At 34.2% G+C, this 20,583-nt stretch overlaps 1 protein-coding gene across 2 annotated transcripts; it reads left to right on the top strand.

The window, feature by feature from the left end:
* The first annotated feature begins 1,125 nt into the window (after nucleotides 1–1,125).
* LOC123717172 (SID1 transmembrane family member 1-like) lies at nucleotides 1,126–20,151 on the top strand. Of its 2 annotated transcripts, XM_045673040.1 has the most exons (20): nucleotides 1,126–1,397; nucleotides 1,642–1,711; nucleotides 1,910–2,006; nucleotides 2,472–2,594; nucleotides 2,862–2,903; nucleotides 3,290–3,651; nucleotides 4,078–4,161; nucleotides 4,940–5,109; nucleotides 5,793–5,923; nucleotides 7,019–7,135; nucleotides 8,675–8,786; nucleotides 9,616–9,727; nucleotides 11,661–11,834; nucleotides 12,594–12,708; nucleotides 12,896–13,018; nucleotides 13,826–13,942; nucleotides 15,906–16,038; nucleotides 16,716–16,841; nucleotides 17,369–17,447; nucleotides 18,505–20,151. In XM_045673040.1, exons 1-20 carry the CDS (start codon nucleotides 1,300–1,302, stop codon nucleotides 18,679–18,681), a joined length of 2,562 nt encoding a protein of 853 aa, XP_045528996.1. In that variant the 5' UTR covers nucleotides 1,126–1,299; the 3' UTR covers nucleotides 18,682–20,151. The 2 variants fall into 2 exon arrangements, with proteins under 2 accessions (XP_045528996.1, XP_045528997.1); XM_045673041.1 differs by lacking the exon at nucleotides 2,862–2,903.
* Nucleotides 20,152–20,583: the final 432 nt, after the last annotated feature.

Below are 20,583 nucleotides of genomic sequence, written 5' to 3' on the forward strand. Positions count from 1 at the left end.
AGGATGGAATTTTGCGTCCGATGATGGAACAACGACGATTCAAACAGCCTAGCGTTGGGGAGCAGCGCCCGCCCAGTGTTGAAAATAGTACTCCATGTTGCGGTGACCCGCACTGAAGTACCGTTTCACTAAAGGTACACATACATTTAAAATCATAATTCTGCGATCTAAATGTAAACATTAATTGCATAACAATATTTAGTGATTACCAAGCAGCATCAAAATTAAGTCAAAACGATATGGTAACGTCAAAATCGAAACATATCGACTTAAAACTTTAACTACATCCAGGATTTGATTCAGCAGGGTGTAATAGAAGTAAAGTCCCTAAGCACGCAAAATATGGAATTAAATATCCCTACATAGCAGCAGCCTGGGCCAATGCTTATAACTTACAGCTTACAACTGCTGGCACGATGCTTTCGATCGTTTTAGCTGTGATTCTATATTGTCTTTGTATATATAAAAGTAAAAACTTTTCGAGTCAATTAATTTTACCTAAAGAAAGACATTTCATTTTAACAAATTGGACGGTCTTTCTCGCAACTTGATGTATTGCACTGTTTCATGTTTGCTGGTCGTAGACCTTTATATTGGCCAATATTGATCCCTCTATATTTATATAGTTCTTTTTTTATAATTAAATGTTATACACTTGCAACATTATCACATACGTACATAAATATCGATTTTATATGCAATAGGCATGCAAATTTCATCGCGTATATGTCACAGTAAAGTAGTGAAATCAGAAAGTAATTAACTCTCTGATTTAACTATTTTATTGCGACATATATATGGGACTTTATTCTTAGTTTCATATTCTATTTTGTATCTCAAATCAGTCTCGTCTGGAGCGCTAAAATTGATTATGATGAAATTAGATTTTAGTTTTATTTACGCTCAAGAATAAGGGCAATAAGTGGTAGAAAATACAATATTCCCGAATATTAGAAAAAACGAAATACTTACAATATGAAAGTTTGTATATATATGATACATTTTGTAAGGTTTTATACTCTAAAAGCGTATTTGGTGAAAATATAATAGTCAATTGTCTTTACCAGACTAAGATTAAAAAAAAAGTCAATTGTCATTTTTTTTTGTTATTGGTTGATGGCTGTTGCAACATTCATGTCAAATTTGTGTTTTAAAATGATGAATATTAATTGATTTTAGATTCGTAAGCTAAAAATTCAATATTCTTCATGAGTTGTATACCTTTCGAAACATAAAGTGCACATCCATTTTTATAATTCTCTTCTAAGTAAATTTATTAAATGAGACATTTAATTAACAATGAGTTATTGGTTCTTGAAAACCTGTGTAATTTTAAAAGCATTTTGCCTTTGTTTTGGTCTAAACAGAGATGAAATTATATTTCACTATAACAATACGTAAGTTGTAAATTAATTACGATGTAAATAGTTGTCGTACTATTTTTTAACATTTCATCACTATCAAAGTTACGAAGAGATTTAGTAACTAGTCTCTAGTTCATTTGTAAATTTAGTAACAAGAGTTGATGGCCCACCAAATCAAACTTATTCTACTTAATTCAATTTTAAGTTAGGCAATATCACTAAGAATATATAGTTAATTTTTTATTTGCAGTGCTAAAATTTTACATTTACATTTCAGATATAAGTATAATGAGCCATATACAGTTGCAGTCAGTAAAAATACAGAATTCATAATGGAATTTGGTGGTGTAAGTAATTTTATTATACTTGAGGACTGTGTCCTCAAATATATATTTTACTCCTTATCTTAGAAATAAGGTATTTATGTGCTGAAAAAGATTTTTCTTATCAGACATTCAACCATTACCCTCATTATAAAGTACATTACTCTCTGGTTATATTGAGGCAAAAAATATAATTTATTGTTCATTGTTATTATGTTTTAGGACTTTGAAGCTTATGATACACCAGCACGGGTGACAGTTGCAAGTGATTTTGCCAATCAAACATACCCATTGTTCATAACAGCGAGGCAACAGAAAGGTATACCTGTGTAATTTATATTTGTGTAGGGTTCTATTTTCCCACTAACTTTTTTATGATTTCAAGATATTTAAATAAAGTAATTGGGAAACCTACAAATAAAATAAAAAGTTCACTAACATTATTATTACTACTCAGCCTTGTAAGAGGTACATTCTTAACCACTTCGTATATAGTATATTATACAGGTAGCTAACTAAACCTATAGAAAATTGACCCTTAGTAAGCACTGAACAGTATGTATGTTTATATATATGTAAAAATTTAGGGTGGTAGCAGTCTATAGGGAAAGAATCATTATGACTACTGGTATCTTTAGTATATTACAGAATAAATTGATATGCATTTACATTAAAGAAGTTTTCTTTAAACAGCTAGTTTGATTTAGTGTTTCTTAATATATCTAGTTATATATATGTATAATTAAGTTATTGCATTTTCAATAACAGCTGAATTACTTTCTAGGTGTGTTTTCATGGCAGTTACCAATGACAGTGCAAACCCTCAATGGATTGGAAAAGTTTACAAATATATCAAGGACACTCTGTCCTCACAATAATATATTTTCAGAGGATGAAGACACATGCCGTAAGTTGATATTATTTACCCACAGTTATAAACCACCAATTACCAATTTTACCATGAAACCTATCAGGAGGTATAAATATCCTAATCTTGACTGTAATATCTTAACAAAACAATTAAATAACCGAGTTCATATTTAGAATTTCTTTAAGATAAAATAAAACGGCATCTTAGGACTTAATCCAATGTTATTGTCATGTTGAGGCTTGGCTATATCATTATCATTCCCTCACATTATTTTCTCATATTTCTTTCTCTTTCACGCCTCAGTCAGTGACAAATGGATAAGGGTGTACTGCGGGCCTTTGATACGTAAATATTTAACTTTAAAATATATAGGCTTGTTACAGTTTAGTTTTGCTAAACTATATAGACAAATGACGTTTTCACTAGGTCACATTATAAAATTGCAATGCTATTACTGTATTCATTTTATTTGACATTTGACAATATGCATCGGGACATATAAAGATTGTTAATAAACTTTTTAGATTAATTTGCAATATTTTTAAATATTTGTAAGAAAATTGTGTTTGTGATTCAAGAAAGCAATATTGACTTGTGAGAATTTAATCAACTTCATAAATAATTTTTTTTTCACAGCATTAAATCCACCATTTAGCTAGTCATTTTGCTAAACCTCATCCTCTAATTAAAGAAATTACAGGCCTTAAAAGTGAATTTTGTCATTTTTTCAGATATGACATCTCTAAACACTCCAATTGTCCATCTTACATCTTCATCTCCGGATCCTATCAGTGTTACCATACTAGTTGAGACTGTTGAAGATTTTTACATAAAACTCAACACAACAACAAATTTAACCAGTACACCAAGCCAGCCTAAATATTATTTTTACCCATTTGATCAACGCAAAAATAAAATGATTGATATGGCAACACCGACAGAGAGAAAGATGTATCTCTGCTCGGGTGAAAAGGGTCTTTTGAACCGTAATATGGACATAGACTTTGAATGGTTGTCAAAACCAAAAAGTGTTATTTTAATGATTGAATCCGATGATGATATTTGTGCTCTTGTTTCGATACAGAATTTCGCGGTAAGTCTATTAAAGATACAGATTATCCCACATACACTTTTAATGGAAAGATATTGTTAAATAAGGATCCACATTGGTCGCTAAAACACATTCATTTCTCATAACTGTATCTGTTACACCTGATGTCAAGGGTCAGCGCATTCCAAAGAGAACGCCACATTGCCCTCAGTTGCGTTGCTGGCCTTTTAGTAATACTTGAAGCTCCCTTTGGCATCCTTTGTTTTTGAAATTTAATTTGTTTTTTTTTTCTATATAATTCCTAACATTCTTTCATCCATTATTATGTTCAGTTTTTAATGTATTAAACTAATGCAAATGTAGTCAACAGACCATTGATTGGATGATGATTAGTTACCAACTCATTAGTGTTTAACGAGTCAAATTTACTTATTTAAGCGTGTATAAATATTGTAAAAAAAATTTCAGTGCCCAGTATTTGATAACGAAAGAGATATATTGTATGACGGATATTATCTCACCATGACTAGACGCGGTGGAATCACGCTTACTGTGAGTATTTTTGCTATTGCTTAGAGACAGATTTAGAAGTCTGGAGGCCTCGGGGCAACAAAGGAATTGAGGGCCCCTGGCACCCTTTATTTTCCAAATAAATTGAGCTATTTTCCAAATAGCGCAATAGAACGTGATAAGACAAGTAGTGTGTTACCAAGAATTATTTAAATAAACCTGTTGTGCTTGGAAAAATAAAGTAAGAAATCCTTGGAAGGACTTCATGCATGTCACTTTTCAACATTGCTTACTAGACTAGACTTTATTCAACACAGTCGGATAGTTGAATGAAATAATAGAAAGAAAATCACTGGGTGAATAATGTTTATTTACTTTGATAGGCAATTTAAAAATATATATTTATATAGATATATTTTTATAATATTCTTTTGGGGTTGCCCTGTCATATGATTTGGGTTTAGTTTAGTTATGGAAAACCGTGTATATACATATGCACATATACACTATTTGCAGTATTTAAACTTTCAACACAACGCCCACGTTAACTTCTCATGATGATTCAGCTTTAAGGCGTATCATAACTTCTTGTATATGTAATCGCTGATCGTTGGTCTGACCAAAAAAAGACAATGATGGGTCTCGACATCCCTAATGCACTGAGACAAGCTGAGGATATAATGAAGATTACAAAGAAGAGCTGTATAAGTCAGACAAACAAACGAAATAGTTGTATAATAGATTGATATATGCGAATATATATTTACATCTTACTTTGGTAAGATGGAAAACCTCAATATGATGACATTTTTTTTTCCAGCAAGACATGTTCCCGATAGGTTTTTACATAGTTTTCATAGTGAAGACTTCGGATGAGGACTGTAGTGGTCAATCGGTGTCTAATGCAACTTTACCAAAAATGGCTCAGTATTTCGGATGGGACGACAAAGTGAGTGTACCAACAAATGATGGCAGAGTAAAAAGTTTTAGGTGAGCATTTGAGCGTATATAATAGAAATCGCGGGTATATATATATATTATTTATTCATTTAATCGAATAATATAATCTTAATGGTATATAACATTTGAAAATCACTGTGGTTAATTATTGTAATCAGTTTTGATTAGGAGCACGACAAATGCATATAAAATAGTTATTTTGTTTTTTATAATGTTGCTTAACGTTAGGTTATCTAATAACTGATTGAGTTATTTATTAGCTGCGGTGGCAAATGCCTCCTTGCGTTACAGCTCGGGTCTGTAAGTCATGCTCAACAAATTTTATGTCATCTCGAAGAAAGTGCTCGACTAGAAAGCGTTTATTTTTCAGTATTATATTATAAACCATAGAGACATGAATACTTTGATTTTGTAGGGTAGTTGATTTAATGTTAGCTGAGGAATGGTTTTAAGACATAAAGATTATATTGCTATGAATTTTATTGAAGGTGACAACGTATTATCTAATCGCCGGCTGCACGCACGAAAAAGCATTACTCATTGTCCCGTCACGCTCATTGTCCGGTGGCGCTCATTGTCTGGTTACGCCCATTGTCCCGTTACGCTCATTGTAGGCTTGCACCGCATCTATCCACTCGAATGCTTAATTATGCAATCATTTCATCAATGTTCTGTTATGACGTTGTACAGACAACCATTTTTTTTCTTTTCAGTCTCCGTGTGATTGAGACAATATCATATAGAGAATATATGATAGCTGCCGGATCAGCTCTTGGGTTTTTTCTGTCTTTCTACATAGCTTTCATAATAGTGATTGTATGTCAAAGACGAAGACGAGATCAGGGTAAGTTAAGAGTTTATATGAAGTAGTTGAAGTCTAACACTTGTTTTGGTACGATGTGCGATTTGTGGTAATTTTCTAATGGTCAAGTAGGTGATCAGTCAATAGTACAATCTCGCATCCTTACATTCTTCGGACACGTATCTCGGCGTGGTATTCAGTCCATAGAACGTCTTGTCGTCCAGGGGAAGATAGAAGGCACTAGACCGCGCGGACCTTCCGCGTTGGACTGACCAGATCAAGTCTGCCGTAGGAGAAACACTCAATGAGTGTAGCAGGATGACCACTAATAGGCAACGATGGCGAAACGTCGTGAAGCGCATCACATCTGCTCCTTTGATTACCACTACTAAATAGCGATCACGACCGCTCTGTCAAGAGTGTACCGGATAAGAAGGTGATCAGTCAGTCTAAGGCTGGTTCGAGATAAGTAAGTTCACCTTACGAACGAGTATTTAATGTGTAAAATGAGATGTCCATTCCAGGCCACTAGGCCAACTTCTCTAAATAGTGAGTTGAGTGTGTCTTAAGTGGATATAAACACTTAGATTAAAGAAAAAAATCTAAAAAATATTTTTATCTTTAAAAATTTTAGATGTGTTCTAGTCTATTATTATTATTAATCGACACGAGAGTTACGTCAAAAGATTTCAATTTACGATTACCTAAATTTCCGATTCAAGATTTTAATTTGTGTTCGTATACGTTCGTTCGTAAGAGCAGTGTTGGCCTAGTGGCTTCAGCGTGCGCGTCTCATTCCTGAGGCCGTAGGTTCGATCACGGCCGTGCATCATTTTTTATGTGCGCATTAAACATTTGCTCGAATGGTGAAGGAAAACATCGTGAGAAAACCGGCTTGCCTTAGATCATTTACTTGTCTATTAAATTAACAAATGATCATGTAACAGATACAGAAATCTGAGGCCGAGGCCTAAAAAGGTTATAGCGCCATTGTTTTTTTTATATTTAATGTATTTTGAAAGAATTTTTTTTACACATACAATAAATTAAATAAGTTCACAAGGAGGACTTCTATCTACATATGTACAATTGAACAGTGTTAATATGTCTAAAATTTAAAAAAAAAACTATGCTTAGAAACACTTCTGCCCCCAATGACGCCGCACGACAATTCGCAAGTGTCGTATATCAGACAAACGCTAGATGGCAGTAGCGGAAGTCGATACTGCGCAGGCGATCTACGCACTAAGACAGGTTAGTCCCGCTGCGTTCAAATGACTCATTATAATAAATAAAATGTCCCTAGGGCGCGTTTGTCTACCACAGACTAAACCTACATAACGAATTTGTACGTTTTCAATATATCCAATGACAATTGACTGAAATATAAATATTGCCGCAATACACGAAAGCCTCGCAGTGTTTGCAGGCGGAAGCTACGTTGTAATAAAATCTTAGTTTAGAATTCTAATTATACCGTTAAGAGAATCAAACAGGTAAATCTTTTTTATTTCGTCAAAAATTATTTTTGTTACCTAATTATTACTAAGTTCAAATGTTTGATTGAATTGTGTATAGTGTATTATTTTTAAAAGGCCGGCAACGCGAGATTTCTGCCATTCAGAGTGTCTAAGGGCGGCGGTATCACTTAACATAATCTGATGAAATAATAATCTTACATTCGCTTTGAATTCGAAGTAAATATTACATATTTTGGCAGGACACACACACCACACACGGGCTTCCTAGTATGGGGACTAGTGTTAGATCAATTTTGTCACAACCTTATTTCTTTATGAATAAATTTTTATTATTATTACTTTAATGGATATAAAAGATTTCAGTGGTGGTTAAAGAAATACTGATGTCTATTATTGTGCATTGGGAAGTTCATCTTAATACAAAGTAGTATGTCATAATTTCATAAAATCAGTCTTATAAAAAATATAATTTTAACTCCATTAAATTACACACTAGGGGTAGTCAAACAGCAAACGGGCAAGAGGGTCACCTGAAGTGATACCGCCGCCCATGAACACTCAATGCCTGAGGACTCTCGAGTGTGTTGCCGGCCTCATATTGGTATTCGTTTAACCAATACTAACCAAGACCGAGTTGTTACTAACTCTATCTGAAACTACATATATATATTATGAAATAAGATGTTACAAATATTTGTTTTTTTTTAAATTAATTACTTAAACTTTCATGAGGAACATGGTGTAATGGTTGCAGAACCTTACAAATATTGTCTAAAACAAAAAATGTGTGTGTGTGTCAGCTACGACGCACGGTTGGAGTTTTCTCCTTACGAACGATAATTATGATATATATCGAATAGAAAAAAAGGGTAAATGAACGCATCTGCTAAAATGATAAGAGAAACAAACATATATCTGTCATTATTCGGATTATTTATATTACTTCAATAAAGCGTATTACATAAAGTATGTTACAAATCAATATAAATAATAATAATAATAACAATAGTAATTGTGTTCAATTTATACAAATCCAATTTTAGAGAGAGAATGAGTTCAATCCTACAGAGATATATGTTTGTCTCTTTCTGCGTAACGCCTCAACTTTTCGTGTTACACTTGATTTTACTCCTCATAAAATTTCCGTACCGGGCCTTGTGTTAAAATTGTGTGGCGGAGAGTTTATTGCCAGTTCTTCTCTTTCGTTCTACGCCCTTGATTTGAGAACTGGCAGTAAAATTACAAGCATTTTTGTGTTTGCGGTTCATAAGTGTACATTGTGTTACCTATATGAATAAATGATTTATTTTAGATGGCAGTTCCTCATCCGACACTGATTCCGATTTATCGACTGTGGACGATGTAAATACTGAAAGTAATTTATACTTGCAAGGAAATAAGCTGTGTGTCGCGAATCTTTCTAGGTATGTAGAAGAAATGAATATTATTATTATTTTGTTGGCTTGAGCGCTCTTTAAAGCTTCGTATGAATCATAGATATCAATAAAGTTTTGTTTATGTGTCTATAACGAAAAGCTCACGGTAGAGCGAAATATCATGACGAAACCGACATGCTTTAGACCCAAAAATCCCAGAGGCTGATCACAGTCATCATACAATCATTTTTATGTAGATAATTTTTGTTTAGATTCGGTCTAGTAGTTTTCCTTAAGAAAACACGTTTTAACCGGATTGAAGGTATGTATTATTTTACATGATCTTAAATTTTTCCGACGTTTCGCGTGCTTTACAGCGTGCATGGTCACGGTGACTCAAGACAAAAGGTGTTGAATGTCAAAAGTATCACAGCTGTAGAGAAAGTTGTGTTAAATGTATTCGTGTCCCCGAGTTGATATCGACTAAAAGATGACGGGTTTTGGCAAAAATGACTTTTCTTTATATTTGAACTTACAACTAAATTAGCGAAAACCGTATTTTAACACTCATACTGTAATAGACAACATCGAGTGGCAATTTGTATATCGTTGGCCCAAAGGTCAGCATCACCTTTCTCAGCTAAACACTTATAGGGCTGTAATAGCACAGGTTCTTTAGGGCTTCGTAGCCTAGCGGTGTTGTAGTAGATAGGTGTCTGCTAGGTCGTTACCTATGTTACCCGTTGGTAACGTTTCAGCACAATTTGTCATATAATTAAAATCTTTTAGATATTTTGCCTGTATTCATAAGTTGGGTTACTAACAATATGTCCTATTTCCCAATTCGAAATATTACAGGAAATATCTTTTCCTTCAGATGCCGTCCACGTGTGTTGTCAGCGAGGTCTAAAATGTACCTTTGGAATGTTTTGACTGTCGCAGTGTTTTATACGTTACCCGTAATACAACTCGTCATTACGTATCAAAGGGTGAGTAACTATTGTTTGTACAAATGTTTTAAACAGCCTCATCTATTCTATGAAATATTTATCTATCTTTACAAAACAGACACAAATTTTAAACAGAAATAATTATAAATATTTTTTTTACAAGAACCTGTCCCTTTGTTGTTAGCATGTATTGACGTACTACATAATCAGGACATGTCGTTATGTTTAATATTAGTCACTTATCCTCGCCACCATTTTCCAATCCATTCCAGTGAGATAGTGATCTCATTTATTCCGTATTATCTTGGTTTCAGATATATCAGTGATTTAATAATAATATACAACGTATAACAATGAATTAATGACTTTATATTTTTAATTACTTCATTTTTCAATTCACAAAAATTTAATCTTCGGTGTAAATACAATTCGACAGATATATAATTATTTAAACGTATCTAGTATATTGATATGTGCTTTTGTTGCTTTAATTCGTACTAACATATATATAACAAAAACGAATACTAAATATATAGCCAAAGATGGAATACGAGAATATATTGATCATATAGTGTCATAATATTGTTACGAGCTAGGGGATGGGATAGAAAATGCCGTGGATTTATTCAAGGGTTTATTTCTTGAAAAATCAATGAGGAATTTATGGGCACAAATTAATTGCAGAGATGCACTTATAACACAACAACACAGTCACTAATTACTTCACTTATGCACACTTCACACAGTACTTTATCACTTATATTCACTTTATTCGCACTTTATCGCTTCGGTGTTTCTCTCTGGTTATCGCATTCAAAACTAAAGGCGACTAGTCGCGTTTCGGCTCGTTTATATGTCCCTGGGAATAATTCTAAACAATATTCGAGAACTTTCTAAGCGGGCTTGCTACTGAGTAGCGATTGCACAATTCTAGAACGTCCGCACTCTTTGTCTCTTTCGCACGTTGCTCCGTCCTTGTCTCACACCTAGAAAGTTCGGTCTAGAATATTCCTTCATCAAAGGGGTATACCTAGGCCTGAAAACGCCTGAAAACTGCACCAATCGACTACACATGTTCTGAAACTGACTGAAAAAAGGTTGCAACTTCCTGAAAACTAGGGTAACATTATGGAAATTACAATTTTCTAATATGTGATTGACCCTCTCCTGAAACGGTCAGAAATCATATTACAGCCTGCTGAAAAGTTCTCTAACTAGTGGAAAAATCTAGAAACATTGCAGTCGACCCGTCTTCGTAACAATATTTAATTCCGTAACGACTTAGTAACACACAATTTAGTTAGACGATAAACAATTTTAGCCGTGCCCTTATCAGTAAACTGTCGGATTTTTTTACTGCATATGCTACAGAGCTCAGCCTATTCGAAAGAGTCTATGTCCCATTGGAGTTTACTATCTATGGTTATGCCTAGAAATACAGTTTTTTCAACAAAGTTTAGTTCAGTGTCCTTAACTTAAATGTAAATCTAATACATTTTTTTTATTCCTATTAAGAAGTGAGTTATTTACATTAAACCAGTTAACTATACGTCAGAGAAAATTGTTTAAATCGTCCAATAATACGTGTTTTTCCTATTTACAATACTGACGAAGGTGTCATGAACTCCGTTGGCGAAGAATGGGAGGTCGTTTATGTAAATCAGAAATAAGAATCACTCGAGTGTTGTGCGATGGTTTGTGTGTGGGGTGAGCTCGTGATGCAGGTGATTTTGCGCTATGGATATTCTTAATACTCCTTTTAGGCATATTCTGCGATAGCATAAACACGTTAAGCACGTATATTTTATTTTATTAGTCTCTGTTGTACACATTTACGAAAGGAAAAAACTTTGTATACATTGTGTATTCCATCTTTGATATATCATAATTCTTGTATTATATATATTATATGTTTGCTGCGGGATTACGAATAAAAATAAAACGTGAGTTTTTTTATGAATTCTTTTTTCAGCTACTTAACCAATCGGGAAATCAAGATTTGTGCTATTTCAACTTCCTATGCGCGCATCCGCTTGTGGTCCTATCTGACTTCAATCATGTGTATTCAAACCTCGGATACATTTTACTGGGATTCTTATTCCTCATAGAAGTATGGAATCGTCACAGGAAATATGTGGATGTCAATGTAAGTATGAATTTATTGTGGTATAATCTCTCTGAACAGTTCTGGCCCAGTGCGTGCGTCATTAACTTGAACGGTGAAGGAAAACATCGTGAGGAAACCGGCTTGCCGTAGACCCAAAAAGTTGGCGGCGTGTGTCAGCCAGAGGCACAGAGAGCTGATCACCTGTTTGCTTTATTGACAAAAAATGATCACGAAACAGATAATCGAATCTGACTCGAAAAGTCCAAGGGTGGTAGTGGCACAGGATTTTTAAATAAAATAAAATTAAAATTAAAGTAATACTTTTGGAAAAAAATATTTTTCAACAAATGATTATTTGCGTGAGACACGGTAGTTGATATAAATTTAATAACATTTGATATGATATGTACGATACAAATAATATAAGAATTGACCAATGCATATGACTAATAATGTAAAATGTAATTTCTGGCAGAATATGCGAAATTACTATTGTACCACCTTTTTGTACCATATTCTTGCAATAAATTATTATTATTATAAATTTTCGAATAGCCCAATAGAGATTTATTAATATTATTTGAAATTTGAATTTAATTTTTTCGTTATGTTTTGAATGTACTTACTATGTGTTAACAATTTCCTAGTAATTTCTTTGTAAAACCTGTAATTTAATTTTCTTAAGTAAACACTTAATTTTCTCACAAAATCTCAATTGTTTAAAATACTAGAAAAAATAATTATTGTCAATAAATATAGATCAAATTGAAAAACATTGTATGTTTTATTGACCTACAGCTCGGTATACCGCAGCACTTTGGTCTTTTATACGCGATGGGAATTGCTCTGGTCAGCGAAGGTCTTCTCTCTGCTGCGTACCACGTGTGTCCCAATAGCATGAACTTCCAATTTGGTGAGTATGACTCTGGAAATAATGTTTTCTCCAATTGACATTAGATTTTTCTTAATTTTATGTAAGTAGCTGTCAATTGGATTTAAGTTATAAAGGACCAAAGGAAATTTGTAGACAAACGTAAAATTTCAGACGAGAAAGAAAGTTGTATGTATATGTAATTTTTATATATTTTGTATATGTGTAGACACGTCGTTCATGTATGTTACGAGTGTGCTGTGTATGGTGAAGATATACCAATCGCGACACCCGGACATCAATGCGCGGGCGCATGCCACATTTGGCGTTCTTGCTTTGATTATATTTATTGGTGAGAATTATTATTGTTATCCTAGAACTAATTGTACGCTCTTTTGACGGGATAATGGGTATGTAGCTGAATAATCCCGTAGCACAATTATTATTGTTTATAAATGACATGCAAGTGCTCCTATTTCACCATGCCTCCTGCTGATGTCATGTGGAACATGGTGTTATGGTTGCAGCTCCTTATAAACGTTGATTAATAAAAACTTGGCGATTAAAAAGAGTGGCGGAGAGTTTATTGCCAGTTATTCTCTTCCGTTCTACGTCCTCGATTTGAGAACTGGCAGTAAATGTAAAATTAGAAGCATTTAATGAATATTTATTTTTTGTTGACGTTCATAAGTGTACATTGTGTTACCTATATGAATAAATGATTTTTGACTTTGATCTTATATTAATTTTGGGCAAGGTCTGCATAGGCCGGAATATGTGTTTTGATCCCATGTCAAATTTTCCCTTTTGAATAAAAAAAATCGCGTGATTTTTTTATGTAATTAACACTGGTATAATTGTACACAAGGGTATCCTCGGAGTACGACCGCTATCCCTGAGATTTCGGTTCGATTCCTGGATTTGAAGGAAACCGGCGTGCCTTAGACACAAAAAGTTGGCGGCGTGTGTCAGCCAGAGGCACAGAGAGCTGATCAACTGTTTGCTTTATTGACAAAAAATAATCACGAAACAGATAATCGAATCTGTGCTGAAAGTCCAAGGGTGGTAGCGGCACTGGGGTTTGACATAAAATTAAAAAAGAAATCGTAAATATCGTCTCATGTGAATAATATGAGGTATTTGTAAACTTTTATTTCAGGGTTGGTTGGAGTACTAAACGCTAATTTCTACTTCTGGGTGGCATTCACCGTACTTCATCTGGTCACTTGCTTGGTACTCACCTTCCAGATATATTATTTGGGCCGGTTTCGATGGGGTAAGTTAACAATCGATCTGTCACTTTGACAATTTACATTTGTAAATAGACATTTTTTCCTCGAATTCAGGGATATTTGTGATATCTATTTAATGATATTGTTTTATTTTAATGTAATTTTAAAATACAATAAAATTCTAACAAGTTCTAAGTCAATTGTCAACTGTCAAATGTCAACTACTCCTACCTCTATATTAACCCTTACCTGTCGCCTTACTTTATAGACTATGTAGAACTAACAATACTGTATAGTATCATACTATTATTATTATTAAAGCTTTATTAATTAATCCATACAACAAGTGGTTAGTTAACATTCCTTAATATTAGTATTAGTTGTGTTAGTATAAGTTTTTAAAATTTTTAAGTTAATGGTTGTTTTTAGTGGTCTAGTTTCTGTATGGCCCCTTTTAGTGTAAAAGCCTCCTCCATATTTTTCCATTTCTCTTTGTCTTGAGCAACATTCATCCAGTTTTACCCGCTAGTTCTATAGTGTCATCTGTCAATATTTTCTTTTGTCGTCCTATACATCTCTTTCCAGTAGGTCCAGTCCATTGTGTTATTTCTATAGTATCATATATCCTGGATCAACAAGGGATGTTTTCATTAATGCAGGATATTATTTTCACTGAATATAGATTCACCACTCACTTATAAATGCTAATTATTTGAAAGAGAGTGCCTGCATCTGGCTTTCACGGGGCGTAATTTGTGGGCGATTTAAAAAAAAACTAAGAAAGCTTGAGTGAGCTAAATGTACAGACTTGGCTCGTACAAAGGCCTAACGGCATCGTTGTATTATGATATAAGCTTGATGTACGTACGTATTTAGTATTGGTAGATCCGTCTAAGGTACTGAGAATTGTAATGAGTGTGTACATTACTGAATATTAAAATAGGCACACATTTTTTTTATTAAGGGGGATGTAAGTACAGTATAATTAATAAAATAAAAAGCAAATGATTCGCGAATGAAACAAGGTAGAATAATTTTTACGATATTTCATTACCAACTCAAGGTAAACATAATTTAAGATGTGAATAAAAAAAAATCATTTGTCGTGAAGGCAAACTTAAATCTAAAAAATATATAGTTAGCGGGATATTTTTAATTATCATTTTTCATCATCCTCACTTAAAATAAAAAAAAAAATAACAATGGTTCAAGACTTTATACATTCACTATTAATCTTAAACTAAATCTATATGCTATGCTGAAACTGAAAGTATTATTTTTATGCAAGTAGTTTAATTATAAAATTTTAAGTGTTCTGTGGTACATTTTGTACAAATGTCAAATAGATTAGACAGGAAAGCCTTACTAGTATTAGAGCTTGTGCTTGTGAGCTTTATTTTTAACTAAATATCCTTTTTATTATGTATAATCCGGATGGGATCTACTTACAAGGGCTTTATGGGTTGCAGCCCAGGTCCCCGTGCATACAAAAGGCCCCAAGTCTCTACTGAAAGCAATAGGCGTTATTGTGGATTTTTAAAAAAATCGTAAATTTTCAAAAATCCAATCATAAGGATACCGGGAACCGGGCCTAAATTCACAATACTGTATTACTGTAGCGGCGAAGACAAAGTAAAGTAGGCCGAGGGGCAAGTGGAATGAAATGAAAAAAATGGAAACACCACTCACCTATAGTCCTCCGTCTCTTCACCTGTCTCCGTGGGAGAAGACCACAAATAAAAGTATAAGCACAAGAAGCGCAAGCTTAAGCACTCGCTTGACTTCGCGTCGGCGGTTTAGTCTTCTCCAAGGCGCGGGAGCATGTAGGTGGTCATGGTCCCCTCCTCCTACACTTGAAGATGGCAAAAGGGACTGAGGGAATTGAGGGAATATAGAGGTCTATAGGTAACTGGATGGAGTGAACAATTGCAGTTATTTTTTTTCTAATGATGAGGTTGCCTCTTAGATTATGAAACTGGAATTCTTTTAGTTTTTCTATTGTTGTAGAAGGGGCCGTGATATACAAAGCGCTGACCGAGTTCGTTCGGCAACCGTTGGCAGCCGTTACGCCCACGCATTGTGGAAGGTGTGTGTTGCTGGTCATCGCCAATCTTGGCAACTGGGCGATCGCTGCCTATGGGTAAGTCGTACAAGCGAAACGTTTATTTTATGGATTAAATACATAAATATATACATGTGTACTTTGGGGAGAGATTCAGGAACGACTTGGTACGAATTATGATTTCCATTTTATTTGGAATGGTTAATGGTAAAAAAATAATAGCATTTCAGATAGTTTTATTTAACTCATATATATTTCTATCTCATTCTTTTGAGGTATTTGTGGCCTTTTTTGGCAAAGGCCTCCCCCAAATCTGTTTTCTTAATCTGGTCAATCCATCTTCTAAATTATCTTTCTCTTTTGCCTTTATTGTACCTTAGGCACCAGTTTATTACTTTCATGCACCAATTTTCTGTTCATCTTGCCACTTGTCCTGTTATCATCCTTCAAATCCCAAACCCTTTTTAATCTCGCGAAATGATACGTATTTTTTTAAATATATAAGTATTAAATTACCGACATACCTGGAGTTCCTTGGAGGAGGCCTTCACCTGTGGAAGGGTTCTTGCAAAAGAATTGGAAAATAAATATTAATAAAATAGGACAAAAAAATAAGTTTGTATAATTCACTTTTCTTAAAAAACATATATATGTAATAAATAGTATTAAGTTAACTTTTAGCCGGCAACGCACTCGCGAGCCTTCTAGAAGTGAGAGTGTCCGTGGGCTGTTCTATAAAAAAGAATTGTCCGCAGGGTAACTCAACATAGTCGCGACTTTGCGTCTCATCTTCTTCTAGTGCTGATGAGTAATCTGTTCCTTTACACTCTTTTCTACATCGTTATGAAACTCTTGCATCGCGAATCGATTCGATGGTATAGGTAAGTATTACACACACAAACAAATGTTTTTTTTTAATGTCCACAGATTCCGATATACAATACGTCACACGTTTAAAATATATGTAGTTTCTATATTTAATAAGAGAGAATTATGAACAATGAATTTTCAGTTTCGTAATATTTTCCAGCGTTTATTAAAAAATCAGTGGCGCTGCAACCTCTTTAGGTCTGAGCCTCAGATTTCTGTATGTGTTTTATGATCGTTTGTTAATCTAATAGGCAAGTAGGTGATCATATGCCAGGCACACGCCATCGACTTTTTGGGTCTAAGGCAAGCCGGTTTCCTCACGATGTTTTCCTACACCGTTCGAGCGATTGTTAAATGTGCACATAGACAGTCCATTGGTAAGCCGGGAATCGAATCTACGACCTCAGTTGTTTATACCAATTTCATTTCTCATTGATAATATTCAGTACGTGTCGAACTTCCAAGAGATTTTAATTTCGTAAAAATCTGTATCTAAAGTCTTATACTTTTGAGTTTTACAACTAAATATATATTTCAGTTGGGTGTTCATCGCTTTGACATATACAGTGTGGTTCAGTTCGAGTTATTTTTACCTTGATTTGAGCACTAACTGGGCGGTAAGTGATAATATTTTTTTTCATAGACTATAGACAGGTCAACATTAACATAGCTTTTACACATTAAGAAAACACTTTTTAGGGTTACGTTATACGTAGGGAATGCAATCCCGATCTCGTGTAATTTTTCGGGATCAGTCCCGAACCATAATATGACGAGATCCCGTTCGAGATTGACGGGATTGGGCTGCAATGGTCAGCGATTCTACACACATCCGCTCGGGACGCTTCACGCGACATTGCACATTACATAGGGTACATTGCAATGGACATTAGATGCCGGTTAGCAGATAGCACTCTTGAGACACTTTAGAAGATAATCTTTTTTTAGAAGTTACTTTCAAAATCACCAATTTTAATCTCCTTGAGCTATACCTACTTTTCTTTTGATTATGTTCATGTAATTAAAATTCTTAGTTGTCTAGTTCGTAATATTAAAGGATAAAGGCTTTTGTTTTCTTTCAAATAATATTTTATTTTAATTAACCTCACTATCGCAAACATGCAGTTTTCATCGTATTCAGTCACGTGAATTATTTTTTTAAACTATACGAGATCCCGAAAATTTCGGGATCCCGCCGGATTGATATTTCTAATCCCGCGGGATCTCGAGTCGGGATTGCATTCCCTAGTTATACGGCTATACGTGGTACGGTTTATAATAATAATACATTCAATCCGTTTAATAAGTGTTTTCTCAGTGAAACATTTCTCAAATATTTTATTATTAAGTTTTATACGTCTATCGCCGCTTTTGTGCTGGGATTGATGCCTGGCAATGTTTTTTATGTACCCGGGCAAACGGAAGCTTAACTGGTGTCAAGTAATATCGCCGCCCATAGACACTCAAATTGGCAGAGGGCTCGCAAATGTGTTGCCGGCCTTTTAGGAATTGGTACGCCCTCTTGAAGGAGTCTAAGTCGAATTCGCTACGCAGTACATCGGTGGACAGCTGGTTCCACATAGTGGCTGTGTGCGGCAAAAACTGCCTTAAGAATTATTATTTTTTGGATGGGGGTTTGTCTGATGATATTGAGACAAAATTATTTCTTTCTAGCTGACACCAGCGCAATCTCGACAGAATAACAAGGTCTGCAGTCTCTTACAACTCTACGATTCTCACGATATTTGGCACTTTATGTCTTCTACGGCTATGTTTTTCTCGTTCAATATGTATCTAACTATTGACGACAGTCTCTCGCATGTGCCCAGAGGGGACATTGCCGTGTTTTAGGGGCCATTTTTGAGTCCCAAGTCTACAGAAATTGAGGCTGTCTATGTTTACGTGTATTTGCACAGATATCGAAATTGTTTGCTTGTTTATGAATTGTCAATTGTTTTTTTCCTTATAATAAAAAAGAGGTTTGTTCACTTGGCCTACGAATTCAGACGTAGGATATAAGCGCAGACGGACCAGGACTTCGTGTCTGCCCCCCCAGTTCGGTTAATAGCTGGGGGAGCTGGCGTTGTTCTCCGCCTCTCTTGCTCTCGTAGTTAAGATTACTGGAGGAATACCAGCCACGCCACCAACTGGCAATTTGGGTCCCAGAAAGTTTGTCTCAGAGCGCCAGAGAACTGTGTTTGTGTTCTACCCTACATCTGAATTTGTTGACTTGACTTAGGTCCGTGTGCAACTGTGTATCAGTGTTTATTCATTCAATACTAAAATAGACAGTGTCTCTAATAATAAGGTTCAAGCAGACATTTATGAGTCCATATGGTTATTATTGTGTATCTATATTTAGACATATGATTGAAAGGAATTTGTGTGATTTAACTATAAATTAGCAAACTTTGTATAAATTAGCTTAGATCTTTACGTTAATGCCACATGTAGAATGGATATTGACACGACTTAGAATACATTCACTGAAGTTTTTGCTCTCTTCTATATAATAGTTATTTAGCGTAAGATAATAACAAAAAATAATGGTTTGCGAAATTGATTGCACTTTGGTAGTATTTCCATAAACAGGATATTCTTCAACGCTATTTTAAAAAGTTCTCTCTATAACAGCCTAAATACAATTTGACAGAAAGAAACGAAACATTACTTTAGAAGGAGTGTTTTTAGTTTTTATTCAAAAATTCCGTATTCTTGTGTATCCTAGAATTTGTAGTAGCAAATTGTGATACAGTTTGTCTAAGTATGCACATCTAACCAGATGTTCGTGTGTAAATTACGTAAATATATTTGCGTTTTTAAACACCAAATACACTAAACGTGTGTCATTAAAATTTGTTTGTTGTGTAAATGATGTTTTGTGTTAAGTCAAATCCATGATCTCAAATATTCCCTTAAAATTATAAATGAGTGTCTTATTAAGTGTCTTTTAAACTATAATTGTGCTGATACTGTTGCTGTTTAGTTACATATATAGAAGTTAGTCCGTCTGTCTTAATCGTTACTAAGACGAAATTTATAGCTTCGACTCCCGGCAAAGCGGTAATTTCGTGAGGCACAGAAGACTGACATAGTTTGTGGCTTGAAAAATATAAATTCCTATATTTATTTACGTTAAATATTGATTTAAAAATTTACCTAATGTTTTTTGTAATTTAAATATCGTTTATATAGTATATAATTAGTGTTATTGATTTGTACTGAGCGTGCTATGTAGATTTACGTTCAAAAATGCTTGTATTGTGTTTTAGTATATTGTATTATGAATTTTACTAGTCTGTAAATATAATGCTATTTGTATGAAGTCTTTTATTTTCCCCAATTTATCTCTAATCATCAAGAATTTTATTTATTAATTAATGTCATATAATGGCGTGTTATATTGTTGTTGGTAAACAAGTATACTAATGAACGTCAGAAAAGATGTTAAATCGTAAATTTACATTTACTACCAGTTTGCAAGTCAAGGGCGTAGAGTGGGCATTAAGAACTGGCAAGAAACTCTCCGCCACTCTTTTCATTTAAATGTGCGTCAGTTTTATAGTTCATCTGCTGTCTAGATAGCTAAAGCCATTATCTGAAACTAGATGGGAGTGGAGGTTAGCATCGGTGAAGGCCGTTAAATACCAATTAAGTAAAATATATTGTGATGCTTTAGCAAAAAATACAACATATTGTCACTTGGTCAGTAAATGCCATTCTATAGAAAAAACTACCTACGAATTTGTGGTT

This window comes from Pieris brassicae, chromosome 12 (assembly GCF_905147105.1).
Source record: "Pieris brassicae chromosome 12, ilPieBrab1.1, whole genome shotgun sequence".
NCBI classification, from domain to species: Eukaryota; Metazoa; Arthropoda; class Insecta; order Lepidoptera; family Pieridae; genus Pieris; species Pieris brassicae.